This window comes from Andrographis paniculata, unplaced genomic scaffold (genome assembly GCF_009805555.1).
Source record: "Andrographis paniculata isolate CXL003 unplaced genomic scaffold, ASM980555v1 Contig52END, whole genome shotgun sequence".
In the NCBI taxonomy this organism is placed as follows: Eukaryota; Viridiplantae; Streptophyta; class Magnoliopsida; order Lamiales; family Acanthaceae; genus Andrographis; species Andrographis paniculata.
Window position 1 is genome coordinate 1,859,073 of NW_026137587.1, and position 17,495 is coordinate 1,876,567.

Here is a 17,495-nt window from a genome sequence, read left to right on the forward strand (position 1 = left end):
ATTTTAATTTTTTTAATTATTAAATAACTAATCATAATTGTCTAAATAATTAATTTATACCACTTAAATTCTCATGCTCAAACAAAATAGTTCATCTATCGGAACAGAAGAAGCAGTATTATATAATATCCAAAAACTCTCCATCATTTCGATAAAAAGATTTTTAAACGAAAAACACTTAAAAAAAAAAAAAAAAAAAAAAAAAAAAAAAAAGGGTGGGAAACCCATCCAAACAAACTCTTGGAGCCATTGACCCTTACAATATTCAAAGTAGTTAGACAAACTCGTGCGTATGAATAAATAAATGCATCTTCTTAAGTCAATGGAGTTTATAATAGTCCTCTGTCCCATATACCATGTCCATGCTCCGTCCCATATACCATGTCTATGTTGCTGTTTCTATCCGTCTCACATTTTATGTCACTTTCGTTTTTTGAAAAATGATTACATACTTTAATCTCATTTTAAAATTTTTAATTTATTTTTTTTAATTTTAATTAAACTAATTAGTTATTTTAATCTTAATTTATAATTATTTATATTATAAAATAATTATTTTCACTGATATATTTTTAATTATCTACTAATTACAATTCTTCTAAAATATCGTGTCTACAGTGTAGCAGATACGGTGCACGGCGCGGAGAGAGTAATATACATATGTACACAATTACATATACAGGCTTAGAAATTTCACCAATATAATAATCAATTTCCTAAAAGTAAACGTCAAGAAATCACATTTATCTTTTACTTGGAGTGTCACAATTATTTTTAATTATGATTTTTTATTTACATTAGTTTTTTTTCTTTTTTTTACTAAATTAGTTTTTAATTACATTTATCTTTATTTGCATTAATTTTTTTTTAGAAATAATTTAGAAAAAAACATCTAACAGAGTAAAAAAAAAAAATACTTTATCCGTCCCAGAAAAAATGTCTTGTCTTATTGAAAGTGGACACGGGAATTAAGGAATAATAATTGTTGAGCACAAATAATAATAATAATAATAAATAATGGCAGCAGGATTCTGGATGGGTCTGGATATAAGCCAAACGGCCCAGAAGTCGGAAAAAAAGAAGTCGGACATACGCGGAGGTCTGTCAAGAGGAAGGTCGGGCAAGGAAAAAATATGAACAGACGCGGAGGTCTGTCAAGAGGAAGGTCGGGCAAGGAAGAAGTATGGACAGACGCGGAGGTCTGTCAAGAGGACAGTCTGTCCATCTAAGTAGATAAGGCAAATAGAACCGGTCGGTTGCTCTGTGGTCGGGACCACAGTCAGTTGCTCTGTGGTCGGGACCACAGTTGGTTGGTCTGCAGTCGGGACCGAGGTCGGTTGGTCCGTGGTCGGGATCACAGTCGGTTGTTCTGTGGTCGGGACCACAGTCGGTTATTCTGTGGTCGGGACCACATTTGGTTGGTCTGCGGTCGGTTGGTTCTCAGTCGGTTAAATAGGTCGGATGGTCCAAAGTCGGTTGAGCAGGTCGGACGGTCCGCAATCGGTTGAGTCGGACGACACGGAGGTCGACTGATATGGAGGTCGGTTGATGCAGAGTTCAGACTAAGTGAGGTCGGGCGAAGAAGAATTAGACGGACGATACGTGGTCGGACGAGAGACCAGATGGTGGTCGCTTGACGGGGGGGCCAAGGAATCGTTTGGTCTAGCGATCAGTTAGTCTCTAGATTGGTCGGGTGGCACAGAGGTTGGACGAAACGAAGTCGGACAAGAAGGGACATAGCAGTGGATGTGCAGGTCGGACGAAAGGCATTTTTGGGACGGTTCAAATCATGAGAGGCAGTTCTGGGGCGGTTGGAGGAAGTTGCAACCAGCGAACGGTTGAAGGAAGTTGCAACACGTGTCAACAGAGGAGAACTTGGTGGACGGTTGACAGCAGTTGCTGTAACCGACCAAATGATGGTTCAAACCGTTTCTTTAAGGGGTTATTTAAGGTACCTAAAAAAAACCATCTTCAATCAACTTCAACAAAGTAAAGTTAGATTCGGGGATCACCACTTTAATTTTCCAGCATTTTATTTTCCAGTTAATTTTCTTATGTACCGTACAGTGTTTAGAGATTGGCACTAATTAATCAAGTTTAAAGATATTTTCCATATCTTTGAATTCTACTTTTTGTTTGTTGAAAAAATACATCAACAATAATATTTAAGTGAAATTGGTATAAAATATAAGATAAAAGACTAAAATACTCTTACTTTTTAAATGATTTTAAAAAGTAGGTTAGAGTAATAATTATGGATAGTTTTGAAAAGTAGGAATAATTTTGTTATAAAGTGGTGACCACAATTACTAAATAAGAAAATAAGACAATTATTTTGGGACGGATAAAAATACAAAAACAAGACAACCCTATTGGGACAAATGAAGTATAAACAATCAAAATTGTATCACATAAAAACGGTGCAAAAATTAAATAAAGCAAAAAAATAAACTAAATTAAATATAAAGATATAACATACGAAGTACTCCCTCCGTCCCATAAAAATGATACCATTTTTATTGGTTCCAAAAAAATATATCATTTCCTAATTTAGTAATGGTAGTGTTTATCTAGCATAATTAATACAATTACAATTTTCAATACATTATATAAATGCCACTATTTTTTATCACACAATTTAATATGGATATTTTTGTCTTTTTTACTATAAACCAATATAATACTAATATTAAAAAATTTACGTACAAAAAACAAATGTTACTCCTTTTGCGAGGCGGAGTTAGTATATTAATTAGGCACAAATTACCCATAACTCCCCTGTGGTTTCGCAACTCAGCGTAAATTCTCCATCTACTTTAAAAATTGAATGATGCCCCCTTATACTTTAAGAAATGTTGTATGAAACCACTTTGTGGTTTCGAAACTCCGCATAAATCCTCATTTTACTTTAAAAAATTGCATGACGCGCACTTATACTTTAAAAAATATTGCATAAAGCCCCCTTGCCATGCAAAACATATAGATAGGAAATCATCTTCTTATCACACGAGGAAAGTTTCATGGTGGTGGGGTTTCATGCAACGTTTTTTAAAGTATAAGGGGGTACCATGCAATTTTTTAAAGTACAGGGAGATTTTACGCTGAGTTTCGAAACCACGGGGGAGTTATAAGCAATTTTACCTATTAATTACCTTAACTAAAGGGTAGGAAAATTACATATATTTTTGTTTGATTGTGTTTTAAAATTGATTTTAATGAATATATTGATTTTTGTTTTTATTTAAACAATATATGATATGATATTTTATAAAAATAAAATAAAATATTTTTTACTCCCTCCATCCCATAAGTAAATATCCATTTGCTTTTTGCATATAGTTTTAAAAATATTAGTATTATATTGAGATATAGTAGGAATAAAGTAGAAATGACTAAAATAACCTTATTAGTATGTGTGATATAAATGTAATGACATTTGTATAATATATTGTAAGTTGTAAGGGTATTTGTAATGTTAGGTAGATAGTACAGTTACTAAAAAAGGAAATGGATACTGAGACGAACTAAAATGGAAAAATGGATACTTTATTATCACTACAAGAAAACATCATTTTTGTAACAAAATATTTGTGTCTCTAAATCTACTTTTTCCGTTACTAATGACATTAGAGACGGAATTATGAATGAAATTGCGTTAGCTACGTGAACTTTAGGGACGGAATTCCGTTACAAATATATTATTTTTTTATAGTGTACGAGACGGATTGAGTATTAAAAATTATGCATAGTGAATAGTGATAACTTTAATTTGCTATTACAACCAAACATTTTTTTTTAAAAAAAGAAATTTGTAGTTTAAAATTGATTTGAAATGATATTATATTTAAATTAATTTAAATAATATTTTGATATAATTTGTATATATAAAAAATAATAGCCCCTCCGTCCCACCACGTACAATTAACATCATTTTTATTTTAGCATGTCCCATAACAATTGACGTACTTTTATTATTGGCAAAATTTATTAAACCAAACCACATTTAACAAATTTAAATCAATTTGTGTGTTTGTTTGAGGGTTTGAATTTTGAGTTGGTATTTAAATAGTAAAAATTTTGAATTTGAATAGTTGTATGATGTGATATAAATAGGTGTTGATGTGATTTTTTGAATGTAAAATTGATTTTTAGTATAATATAAAAAATAAAAAATAGATGTTTGATTTGATGTTTTTGGGGGAAAAAATGAGATGAATAGTGTAAATCCAATCCAACCCCCCAAACAAACAATATATAACATCATACATTTGTAAGACCCAGTTAAACTTCATTATTTCTATCTTTCCTAGAGATTTATCTACATTTAAAATTTTATATTTTTTATAAAATTAATTTATGTTACTATAAATAATAAAAATATTTTTTTAATGGGTAAACTGTTTTTTTTATTCCCGTAACTTGACCCATTTATCATTTTAGTCCTATAAGTGGAGCCTGTCGCAAACTAGTCCCATAAGTGAAAAATTTTCGCTGTTTTAGTCCTCCGGCGCCGGAGACGCCCGCGTGGCTCGCCGGAGCTTACGTGTCCGCCAGGTATTCCGTCAGGTCAACGACACCTGGCGGACACGTGGATTTATTTATTTTTTTTCATTTTTTTCATTTTTTAAATTTTTTTTTATTGGACCAAATAAAAAAAATACAAATAAAATTTAAAATAAATTAAAAATAAGTTTTAAAAAAAAATTAAAAACACGGAAAAAAAAATAAAAAATCCACGTGTCCGCTAGGTCAGCGACACCTGGCGGACACGTCACCTCCGGCGAGCCACGCGGGCATCTCCGACGCTGGAGGACTAAAACAGCGAAAATTTTTCACTTATGGGACCAGTTTGCGACAGGTTCTACTTACAGGACTAAAATGATAAGGGGGTCCAGTTACCGAATTAAAAAAACAGTTTACCCAGTTTACCCTTTTTTTTAATTTACATGTATTATAAAAAATTTTATTCTTTGATGATATCCATATTGCAGGTAATATTTTTTTTTATTGTGATATAATTTTTAAAATATTTTAATACATATTTTATTTTTTTTTATCATACATATTAAATTTATTTTTAAATTAGGAATATTATTAATTATATAAAAAGTAATACTACAATAATATCATAATCACTATTATTAAGTAATTATATATCTCTTTAATTATTGTATTTCTAATGAAAGATGTTAACTATCTTGTAAGGGAGAGAGTATATTTTTATTGAATTTCGGTTTGAAATTACAATTAACATATTCTTAGTATTTAAGCAATTCCAGAAATTTTATAACATTACTTTTACTTTTTATCAAGACTAAAATGAATATTATATTATTTTATTATACTATATATTTTATAAAATATTAATTTATTTTAATATGCGTGTAAAAGTCAAATAAAAATTTATTAATGAACAGAGATAATATTAGTTATTAGAAATTATAAAAATGGAGTATTTTGGAGAATTTGTAATAGTGGAATATTTTTTATTTATTATTTTTTAAATATTTTCTAAGATAAAAATTATATATTTCTATTAAAAAGTTGAAATAATATATTAAGGGTTAGTTTAGTTGTGAATTGAAATAGAATATTAATTTAAATTTTTATTTAAATAATATTTTGAATTAGATTTATAAAAAAATAATATTACATCCGTGACTCTGAGGTCTCATCTATTTTTTGAGTGTTGATATTTGAATATTAATTATTATATCAAAATTTAGTACAAATTAAAAAAATTGCAAAAATATTTTCATTAGTGTCCTATAATACTAATGGAAGGACATTTGTACAAAAATTTATACAAATATAAATATATTTTTAATGTTAAATACAATAATGAAAAATAAATAGTACCTTTAGAGAATATATTTTTATTAAAAATATACATAATAATTAATATTATTGAAATTACATGAGAACAAACTCTACAAATAGGTAGAAATCCAAATTGTTCATAAACCACACGATTGACAAGTCTCTACTCCACCGTGTAAGCCAAATTAATTAAAGAAGCCTCCATTTTCTCCCCCACCAAATCGAGTGGTTAACCTACATTCAGCTCAAGGGACCCACCCCACCCCACCCCACCCCACCTTTTCGACAGCACAATTTCCCTAAAACATTGCTTTTCTAAGTTCGTCTGTCTGATGAGTAGATCACCTACCATTACCAACGTTCCAATTCCACTTTTCTACTCACCAAAACATTAAACACAAACTTAGATTAGACTAAGAGGTCTCATTCTCACATACAATTTCTTTCTTTATTACATCTGTCGTGCAATCCAATCCATCTGATGAATTAAAGTTTATCTACAAGAATCACGATCTTAATCTCTTCATTTCCATGGCGTTGATGCACAACAACAACAACGCCGCCACGGCCTTTCGTCTCGGCAAAGATTGTGCGGACAGGAAGGATTATTTCTCGACATTTCGACATGTGGGGTTTCCGAAGAGAAGTTGGTGTGTGAAGGTAATGGCGAACATGAAGACGACGGCGGCAACGGGCAATGTGGATATGGTTAATGGGAGAAAAGTGAAGAATGGTGTCCCTCTGGATAGGATACCTTTTTTGGAGAAGAGGAATAACAATACTACCCAGGAAGGGGAATTGAGCCTGCAGACAAACCATGATTATTTGCTGGGAAAGTTTGTCGAAGATCGGTTGGTTTACAGACAGTCGTTTGTTGTAAGATCGTATGAGATTGGACCTGATAAAACTGCAACCATGGAAACCCTGATGAATCTCCTCCAGGTTCGATCTTTTTTTTTTTTTTTAATTAGGGTAACTTGGATGTCTATTGTTTTAAGATGAACACATTAAATAAAATATAACAAAAAAAATACTTATAATCACTTATTTGAAAATTTTGTATCATATTTAAAACTGAATGAGATTTTCTGTATTTTAAAAAATATTGCATAAATTTTTTTTAAGAACGGGTGTGTTTAGTTGTGAGATTTGTTTCTTTTTATTTTACTATTCCAATTTTTTTTTTTCTTCTCAAAAAATCAAATCAAACACATATTTTTTATTTATTATATTATACTAAAATTAAATTTTTACATTCAAAAAATCACATCAAACATGTTTATATCACATCAAACAACTATTTTAATTCAAAATTTTACTATTCAAAACCAAAACCAAAAACCAAAATCTCACTAGTATTTTTTTAAAACATTACATGTAATCCCTTAAAATTATGACATTTGTTTGAGAAAGTCTGCGACATACTACTTTAAAATTTAAAAATTACATTAGATTCTCTTTTATTTTTTTTACAAATTATATAAAATTTTAAATTTAAATATTTGTTTTTGAAAACATAGCACTTAGTCTCTTAAAAATCATGAGGAGTCTCATGTGATTTTTAAATCTAGAAGGAAGAATGACATAAAATTTTCAAACTACAGGTGGATTATAAGTATTTTTTTCATAAAATATTGATTCTGTAGTGTATGTATTTTTAAAATTTTCGGCAATATTCATCTAAAGTATTATTATTATTATTTTTTCAAAGTTATAATATAAGAAACTTATTTTATCTCACAGGCTGTTATACTAAATTTTTACTATTTTAAAATTTTTTTCAAAGTTTTAAAACTCCAGAAATCATTATGTTGCAACAAAACATATATACCCGTATGTTATGGTAATGTAATTACATTGTATCACTTCCTCTGTGCTTTGGTAAAAAAAATCATTGTTTTTTCTGTAGTCTATAAATTTATGTGAGATTTATGTGTATTTGTTGAACATTTGTTCAAAATTTGATATACTTCTATGGACAATTTTATCTAGTTAAATCTTAGCATTTACTGTGTATTTTTTTATTTTATTTTATTTATAAAAAATTAACTAAAGGGACTCATTACAAGATTTTAAAAATAAATAAATTTAACCCAATTATAAATCAATGGGAGAATGATAACATTTCACTAAGTTATTACAGCTCACTACAAAAAAGTATCAATTTTGTAATAAGATTTTTTCGTTCTTAAATCTACTTTTTCCGTTACTAATGATATTAGAGACAAAATTAGGGACGGAATTACATTAGCTACGTGAACTTTAGGAACGGAATTCCGTTACAAATATACTATTCTTTTTTAGTGGAGGTTTTAATGTATTTTACCTTCATGTTTTGTTAAAACTCAAGTCCCACATATATAATGTATTTTTTTGTATTTATGGTTAATTGAGATAATGCCGTTGTCATGAACAAACATTCATATATGTACGTAGGAGACAGCCCTGAATCATGTCGCGAGCGCCGGGGTGGCTGGAAATGGATTTGGAGCCACCCGAGAGATGAGTGCTCGGAAGCTTATTTGGGTCGTAACTCGGATACATGTGCAAATCGAAAAATATAGCTCTTGGTATTTCTGTAAACTAATCCCCATCAACTCTGCTTTGCTGCATAAATTCATCCATAACTCATGAATTTACATCAATGGATATATATATATATATATATATATCTACTTACATGAAAATCAAGAAGAATTAGCCATGTCTATTCAATTAGTGAAAACAACTTCCTTATATATGTTTCTTCGAAAATCTCTATTTCCCATTTGGTTGGAGGGATTTGGGTTAAATATATTTCAAATAACTTCAATAAATTTATTAATTTCGTTTACAACATAGTGGATCTCAAATCTTCAAAATTATTTTAAATTCCAAATGATTTTTCATTTAAAATTTAAAATTTCTCTTTATATGATGCCATTTCAAATATTTTGTCCATCCAAATAATCAATTTTAATTATGAATACTTCAAATCCATTTATTTAAAATCCACTCTCAAATCCAAGTATAGGCTTATAGATCATCTCCTCTTCTTTACCTCAATAGTTATATATATATAATGTAAATGGTGATATATAGGGGAGACATGGTGGAGATAGACACTTGGGTGGATGCTGCCGGGAAAAATGGGATGCGTCGCGACTGGATTATCCGAGATTACGCCACTCAAAATATCATAACCAGAGCCACCAGGTTATCTCCTACAAATCTATGATCAGCCATCTTCATACAAGAGTTCATAACAATTGAAATGATAATCATTCGAACTCATCAAGTCTCATTACTCGATTTGTTTTGCCTTTGTGCAGTACGTGGGTTATCATGAACAGAGAAACAAGAAGGTTAAGTAAAATCCCTGAAGAAGTGAAGAAAGAGGTGGAGCCTTTCTACCTTAACCGAGCAGCGATCACCACTGAAAACACCGATAGCGACAGGATTGAGAAGCTCACCGACGAAACTGCTCAAAGAATTCGAACTGATTTGGCAGTAAGATATATATATATATATATATATTCATACACATTTTAGTTATGGATAATCTGATTAATATCTAAGAACATTTTGAATTCGATGATAATATAGCCTCGATGGAGTGACATGGATGCCAATCAACACGTAAACAATGTGAAATACATTGGGTGGCTTCTAGAGGTATTTTATACACATGAATATCACCATCAAGTTTCCATTGAACCAATTTTGAGCACGTCGAACACACGTGTGTGTGTATATATATATATATAGGGCCGTTGTTACTATGCTGATTATATATAATCCGCACATTACTAATAACACAAATAATATAAATACATGAACGGAGCATATAATACAATTGATTTTAGCGCACAAGGCCTACTAACACAGTACACAAAATAAAACTGATAGCAAAGGCTAACACACTATATAGCATGTGTTGTATATTATATTTTCATATATTAATGTTTATATTTTCATATGTATTGAGATTAATCAAAATCCTAATAGAAGCTATATATATATATATATACATATATTGGCAGAGTGTGCCAATAAATGTGCTGGAAGATTACAACCTGACAAGGATGACACTAGAGTATCGACGCGAATGTCGTCTGTCGAATGTTCTTCAATCCTTGACGAGCATCAAACCCAAAGTAGCAAAGGATGGAGACAACCAAGAAGGCGACGGAGCGACCAGATGTAATGAGGAAATTAGGGTTGGCAACAAAGACGATTTTGAATGCACACATTTGCTGAGAATGGAAGCCAATCATACAGAAATTGTTCGAGCCAGATCAGTCTGGCAGCCAAAGAAAGAGTCAGACAACAAAATCCCATAACTTATTTCAGATTTTTTAATTTTATTCTAATAAGTAAATTAGTGATTTTAATTTATTTGATTTCATGTATGCTGGCCCTTCTTCAATAACTGTTCTATCAATTATATCCTGTTGATTGTTTTTTACATTATTTTGTTTATTTTTATTTTCAAGAATTTGTTGTAGCTGCATGTGTATAAAGATTGAAGTAGGTACACGGAGGATTGCCTTCAATCAACTATCGACTCATTGTATTGTTTTAACATTATTTCAGACAAGATTATAGTAATCCAGATGATGTTTGATGTGTATTATATCTTTATATAACTATTTTGACCTTATGTGAAAAGCTGGTGTTAGAGTGGTGAATAATTGCATTCAATTCTGTGCTGACTGAAGGCAAAACTAAAATGAATAAACAAGTAGACACGCTTGGATTGGAGAAATTACTCAGGGGAATTTATATTCTGATTTCTTGGCTGATGGTTAAAAACTAAAACACAACATTTAGATATACACCAACAAATGGACTAACAAAAGAAAAAGACAAAAAAGTCAATCCGAAACATAACCATGAAGAATCAAGCACGAGAACAGCTCCCTTGATTATGGGAAGAATTTTTGACATGATCTTTTGTAAGATGGATTATGTTTGACAAACCCCCTCTAATCCATTCCCTTCAGTTGACCCCAATTGCACCAATTCTTGTGCGGAGCTCTAGAAATTGGATATGTAAGGGTAGGTTTGTCAAAATATCTATGAATCGCCTTTTGGACTCGGTATATTTGAGAACAATTTCTCCTTTATCGACACAATTGCGGATGAAGTGATATTGCGTGTCAATGTGCTTACTTCGGTCACAGAGGACAGGGTTCATATTGAGTGCTATAGTTGACTTGTTGTCCATCCTTAGTTTTCATGCATGTACCTTCAACGTCAATAATTCCTGCAGTAGTCGATGAAGCCATACCGCTTGGCAGGTTGCTATTGTAGCAGCAATGTACTCAACTTTGCAAGAAGAGAGAGCTACAACCCATTGATTTTGGGACTTCCAAGAGATCAAATTATTGTTGAGGAAAAAAAAGGATACTTGTTGTGCTCTTTCGATTACTGAGGTCACCAGAGATGTCGCTGTCACTGAATCCTGACACTAATAACCTTCTTTCCTCTTTTTTAGAGTAGATGACACCGAAAGATCGCATCCAAATATTGTATTTTAGGATTCACTTGACAGCACATATGTATTTATCCTATGGATCCTTCATGAAACAACTTACATATCCAATGGTGAAAGTGATGTCTGGTTGGGTGTAAGTCAGGTAACGTAGACTTCCTACTCCGCTTTGGTAGTACATGGCATCCACTAGTGGAACATTTGAAGTCTTGGATAACTTGAGCTTTTCTTCCATCAGTGTAAGGCAATGATTGAAATAAGTCATATGACTCTTTTAAAAAGCTTGTCACCGTAGGCATTCTGATAGGGTATGATCTCCCCAATGTTTTGGTTAACCTCAATGCCAAAGCAATATGTTATAAGACCAAAGTCAGATATAAGAAACCAAGACATCATATCCCCTTTGAACTTGTCGATCCCGACTTGACTTGTTCCAGTGATTATCAAGTCATCAATGTCGACACCAATGATTAGTGCTTTACCATATCTCCATTGAGTGTATTAAGCATGCTCGTCCATGCATTGGCCAAATCCCAAGTCATTGAGATTGTCATCTAGCTTGACATTCCAAGCATGCGGGGATTGGTGCAATACATACAATGATTTTCTTAATCTAAGAAACTTGTGCTCTTGCTCTTTTATGATGAACCCCGGTGGTGTTGCACATAGACTTCCTCCACCAATTCTCCGTTCAGCAATGCGGACTTCACATTCATGTAGTGTACGGACCAGCCTGATGTGCTTCTAGTGCCAACAAAAGTCACATCGACTCCATTCGTATGCCAAGGGCAAAAACTTCCTTGAAATCGACCCCCGCATTGCACATATTCTTCTGCCATGAGCCATTCCTTTTGTTTTCTGATGTTGCCATACTCATTTCTCTTTACATTGAAGACCCATTTTAACCCGATTGTGTGATGTCTAACAGAAATTTCAACTATCTCTTAGATTTGAACTCTTTTTCAATAAAGTTCATTTATTCCAAAATAGCTTAGTGCCAAGCTGGGTCGTGCTTTGAAACATCAAAAGTAGTTGGCTCCTCTATGCTTGCCTAGTTTAACTTACAGATGACAAGTTCCTAAAAAATGTCACCCATGAACTTGAACCACTATTATGGACCACCAGAGTTATCATTGTGAAGATCAGCTAAGGATTCGGTAGTTTGCAACAGAAGGTGTTCATCTGGGGATGAATCCGAGCTATGTTGTATTGTATGATGGTTAGAGCTGGCAAAAATAAGCATGCTCCAAAAATCTAATCTAATTTGGTACAAAAATTTATGCTTGAGTCTAAAAAAATAGGCCAAAACAATTTTGGGTTGTTCTTGGGCCCACTAAAGTCGGGCCGTGCCTAGCCTATCCCGAAGTTATAAATTAATAATATTTAAAATTAAATAGTTTTATAAAGATATTAATTACTAAATATACGTTAAAAATTGAAGTATAGTCTAATGTTTGAGGTTTTATGTTATTATTGGGTTATATGTTCAATTTTTATATTTTACATTTAAAATTTTATTAAGTTGTATATTAGATTTTTTTGAAAAAATAAATTGAAAATAACTTAAAATCGGGCTAGCCCAACCTATCTCAGTTTCGAAATTGGCTGTGCTCGGGTCTAGACTTCTAGGCCCGCATAAAACTTGGCCGGGATTGTCTCGACCTAAAATAAATCGAACTCGCTGGCCCAGTATAAAAAAATTGGGCCTGGTGGCATTAATCATCAGGCAATGGTGATGGTGTCACCTCGCTATTTTATTGTCAAGAATTTTTCAGTTCTATTTTTCCTTCTCATTGAATGTTATATCTCTGGAGAACTGGATGCGTTGCAATTGAATTGTACATTAGATAAGCTTTCGATCTAGCTTGTAATCAAGTATTTCTTTTTTTTTTTTGGCTATGATCATCTATCTTTTTCAGATTTGGACGGACTCCTTTACATAGCCATTGCACCCAATTGTGCATAAGAATGAGACAGTTGGGCGGGTCTCCTTCACATTTGCGACGCTACAAACAACATCATCCAATCTAAGATTTTTCTTGGCATCCGATTCAAGAGAAATAGCATAGTGGTGACCGTTTTTTTCAAAACTCAGTCAGCATCCTTTTTTCTTTGAGCAGACTCTGTGCCATGCTGATGATAGTTGGTTGCATCATTCAACGACACTATTTTTTGGGTGAATATGGTTCCATGAGTTGTTATGCAATCCATTGATCTGCATCACACTATTTAAAGTCGATTGAAATGAACTTTCCTCCTTGATCTGTTTGTAGGGCCCACAGACATCGCCTATTTCTAGCTTGACATCAACCTTGAACTTCATTATGACATGAAGGCTTGATCCTTGTTGACCTATCGCACGGTCAATCAAATATTTCACCTAATCCGTGATCACAATGTAATGTAATATAGGGGAAGGGATCGTCTCCACAGGGATTGTGGGATTCACTCTTTCATGTTCTAATGCAGTAAATAAAGGGAGAATTTTCTTTTATTATCGAGTGAAAATAAAATAATAAAGCAATTAAATTAAGGGGAACTGACTATCAAGGGGATGCCTGATTCAAGGGATGATGCAATTATGACACTTGTGTTTTATCATTAATTCAATAAAGTTAATTCTTATTAATGTATCAATAAATTGGTTATAGTTATCAACAAGCTCTGACAACCAATTTTTCCTTACAGTGCAGGTAATTAAAGTACGACCGTTAACTGCCCTTAATTAAGCAAATAAACCTAGGTGCGCCCATAAAAATATTGCCTACCCGCATTCTAATATAGTAAAACCCAATTTAAAACAATTACCACCTAAGAGGAGCAATTAGATTTGATTGTCTAACCCCCGGGAAGGAACTATTCAACCCGATTGTCACCTATTCAAGTGTGAATACAATTATGGATATCCTACCTGAATTGACTTTAGTTTATCAGACTAATTTAAATATCGGTACCAAAATATTCAATCAATCTAACAATCACAAGCGCTATTATCAGAATTAGACAAATATTGATAATAAAAAAAAACTTTTATAAAGAAAATCACAAATCTCCAAAACAAAAGAACCAAAACATTATCACCCCTCAAACCAGAAAAGTATCTACTCCATAATCAAATAACAAAGAACCAAAGAGAAAGATAAAGTCATAGTGGGAGGGGGAAATCTTCTCTGTCGATTTGTTCCTACGCGATCTATGAGTCTGTCAGTCTCCTACTCCTACGTGATCTATGAGTCTGTCAGTCTCCTGCTCTTGCGCGTCTCTGCCCTAGCCGTTCTCTCATCTCTGGAACGTGTGATCTCTCCCCCTTTTATTTAATTTTTGCCCTAATTGTTTTGTAGTTGGACTTTTGGGCCTTTAATTAAATTCCCATGTCAAGAGGGTGTAGTTAGCCATGGCCATGACTAACTAAGTTGTGCAAATCTGAATTTTTCTTTACTTTTTCTTCCAATTACGCCAAATTTGACATTTGCCCTGTGCATACACCAAATAAACAATACGCATATAAATTAGGTAGAATCCAATCAAAATCAATCAAATATCGCATATAATATAAACATTTAATGCATCCGATTTCTAACTATCACTTGCTTTCCAAGAGATACAATTACATGCAGTGACTGACATCATCTACTAGAAACAAGAAATAGTTTCATCTTTTTTGTGTTCTCAGTGTGATCGGTCAATATAGTTCACCATGCACGAAATAGGGTAGTCTTTTTTGCTCGATTCTATTTAGCTTTTTGAAAAGAAGTATGCCTTTATTTGCCAATATGACGACAATAAATTTTTTTTATCAAGATGATTGATCACCGAAAGCCTGTATTCCATGGCATCTAATACCTAAAAATTTGAATATATTTTCTATTTCCAAAATATATTTATTATTATTTTTTGTGTGAAAACTATCACAATATATGAATTATGACATGCATTATTCATATATTTCACTTGAGATGATCCAAATAACTTTAATTAAGATCTAATAACGATGACTTTAACTTAAGCGAAGTTCAAGCCAAATATGCCTTATTTCAGTGAAGCGGATCAAAGCAGATAAACTCATAGAAGTCTCTAATCCAATCTATTTTCTATATAAGCTCCAGAGGCCAACGAACTTCCACCATCCAAGTGAGCTATGTACTAGCGAAGCCAAACCATTAACCTAGCAAAAGTGAGCATCATGATAATTATGTCATTCACTTCTGACTCGTGATGAAGGTCTTCTCCGATCCAAGTGACATATTTCCCTCCAAATGTTGTAACCCATGCTAGTAGGAGAAAGTTCTGTGCCAATTCTCAACGAAGTAACTAGAGGCCATGAAGGGGCAAAATTGGAAGTTATGATAGTTCCAACTCGTTCAACCACTTAATTGCCTAATTGCTCAGGAGTTGTAATTAATTTTTCAACTATCAAAATGCCGCATTTGTATCCTATAAATAATGGCCAGATTTTTGTATTGTTGATATGTTATATACACTTACACAGATTCAATTTAGTGATTCTTGTACTTGTTCTTCAGAAGTTAAACTGTAGCTTAGCATGGAGTCCAGGGGAGTTATGGAAGTTCTCCACTCTTGACCTCTCTTAGCCACTGTCATTTTTTTTCCTAGATGATTTAATCTATACTTTCCAATAGAAAAATGTAGACAATTTACTGTTTAAAAAATACTTCATTTGTTTTACACACATCTCCATATTGACACTTGAGTTGTATAAGTTAGATTCTTGATAAATTTATGAAAGAGTTAGAGAAGAATTAACTATCTAAGCCTACGGTCGTACTGCATTATTAATAGAGAGTCGGTAGTTCGTAGCATGTAAGTACATGAGAGCATTGTTGACATACATAACTTTTTATCCGAATGCAATCTTGATCAAAAAGAGGTATCGGAAGAGTAGACCTACTAGTGAAACAATCTTAAAAAAATAATTATTTGTACATAGGTGTTTACCTATAAAGTCATAGAGATGTCTAGTGAGAATGACTTCTCTTTTGTATAATGTTCTTAATTGTGAACCTTAAATCCTATTGGAACTCGTAAGGCCAAGTACCGATTGAGTCAAGGGTTACACTTCGTACCCTCTATCCTAAGTACTTCTCTCACCATTTCACTTCATTCACCCTTCATTGACCTTTATCAAACTATATATGTGACTTTGCTCACTTCCTGCTCTTATTTCACTCACTACCTACCGAACCTTCACTCACGTACACCTCATGCATATTGTTCGCTCACCTAAACACATTCACAACATTCATTCATTAGATATAAATTTATTGATTTCTTAGATTAAATTTGCTTTGTTTGTTCGTTGATTTCATTACTAAGTATTTCTCTGATTTTATTTGAAGAATAAAAATTCTTGAGTTCAACTTGTAAACTCACAATAAAAAGAAGTATAAGAATAACTTTGGTAGTTGGTTAAGCAACTTAAACATCACTTCATATTATTCAATCTCTCTTGCTAATCCTACATACGCAAGAACTATGTTTGAGCAGACTGTGTAATTGAAATATACACTACTTTAGCAATATTTTTTTTGATTGAATTGATGATATGTTTGTGTTCTTCACAATCGGGACAACAATGTGATGATTATTCAAACAAAAATCTTACCATTTTAGAGAACAACATGAAATTTATTCAAACAAAATACTTACTAGTTCAACATAAACATGCATGAACATGACATTGAACAACACTACTTTGAACAACACTCTGTTCGACCAAGACTTAATTAAAAAAAATAAAATTTAGCAACACTACATCAACCGACACCCCATCAAGCAATCTCAAACACAATTTTAACCACGCAATTATAATCATAGCAACAAAAAAAATCCAAATGCTTTTTAATATGCGTTGAACCACCTTCAAGTCTGGCAACATTGTGTTTGTTCACAATATTAGTTTCCTTTAAATCATCAGCGAAGCAAAAGAAATTGTTAATCTCGGCTCCATTTATCTCATGGTTCCGGTAACTTGTGTTGAATGGTTTCGGTAACTTGTGCTAACCTCGGCTCTATTTAACAAATCCTCATCCGACAATTGCAAAATTATTTACCTTTGATATCTTTTGATGGACCAAATACATGTATCGCAACCAGTACACCACATTTTTATTTTCGGCATTTGTACCTCAATAAAAACTTAGTTTTTCTTTTTTTGTGGGAATTATTGCTGCTTGTAGAC

General features: G+C 32.4%; 1 protein-coding gene across 1 annotated transcript; it reads left to right on the forward strand.

Annotated features, from left to right (window-relative positions):
- The first annotated feature begins 6,247 nt into the window (after window positions 1-6,247).
- LOC127254816 (palmitoyl-acyl carrier protein thioesterase, chloroplastic-like) lies at window positions 6,248-10,355 on the forward strand. The gene is made up of 6 exons (XM_051280117.1): window positions 6,248-6,762; window positions 8,257-8,390; window positions 8,902-9,015; window positions 9,132-9,309; window positions 9,406-9,474; window positions 9,843-10,355. Exons 1-6 carry the CDS (start codon window positions 6,352-6,354, stop codon window positions 10,140-10,142), a joined length of 1,206 nt encoding a protein of 401 aa, XP_051136074.1. The 5' UTR covers window positions 6,248-6,351; the 3' UTR covers window positions 10,143-10,355.
- The last annotated feature ends 7,140 nt before the right edge of the window (window positions 10,356-17,495 follow it).

Excerpts from the sequence above, each read along its gene's own strand:
- LOC127254816 (XM_051280117.1), top strand. The coding sequence starts at position 6,352 with ATGGCGTTGATGCACAACAACAACAACGCCGCCACGGCCTTTCGTCTC. Across the intron at positions 6,763-8,256 it reads CCCTGATGAATCTCCTCCAG|GAGACAGCCCTGAATCATGT; the intron begins GTTCGATCTTTT and ends ATATGTACGTAG. Across the intron at positions 9,310-9,405 it reads GAATTCGAACTGATTTGGCA|CCTCGATGGAGTGACATGGA; the intron begins GTAAGATATATA and ends ATGATAATATAG.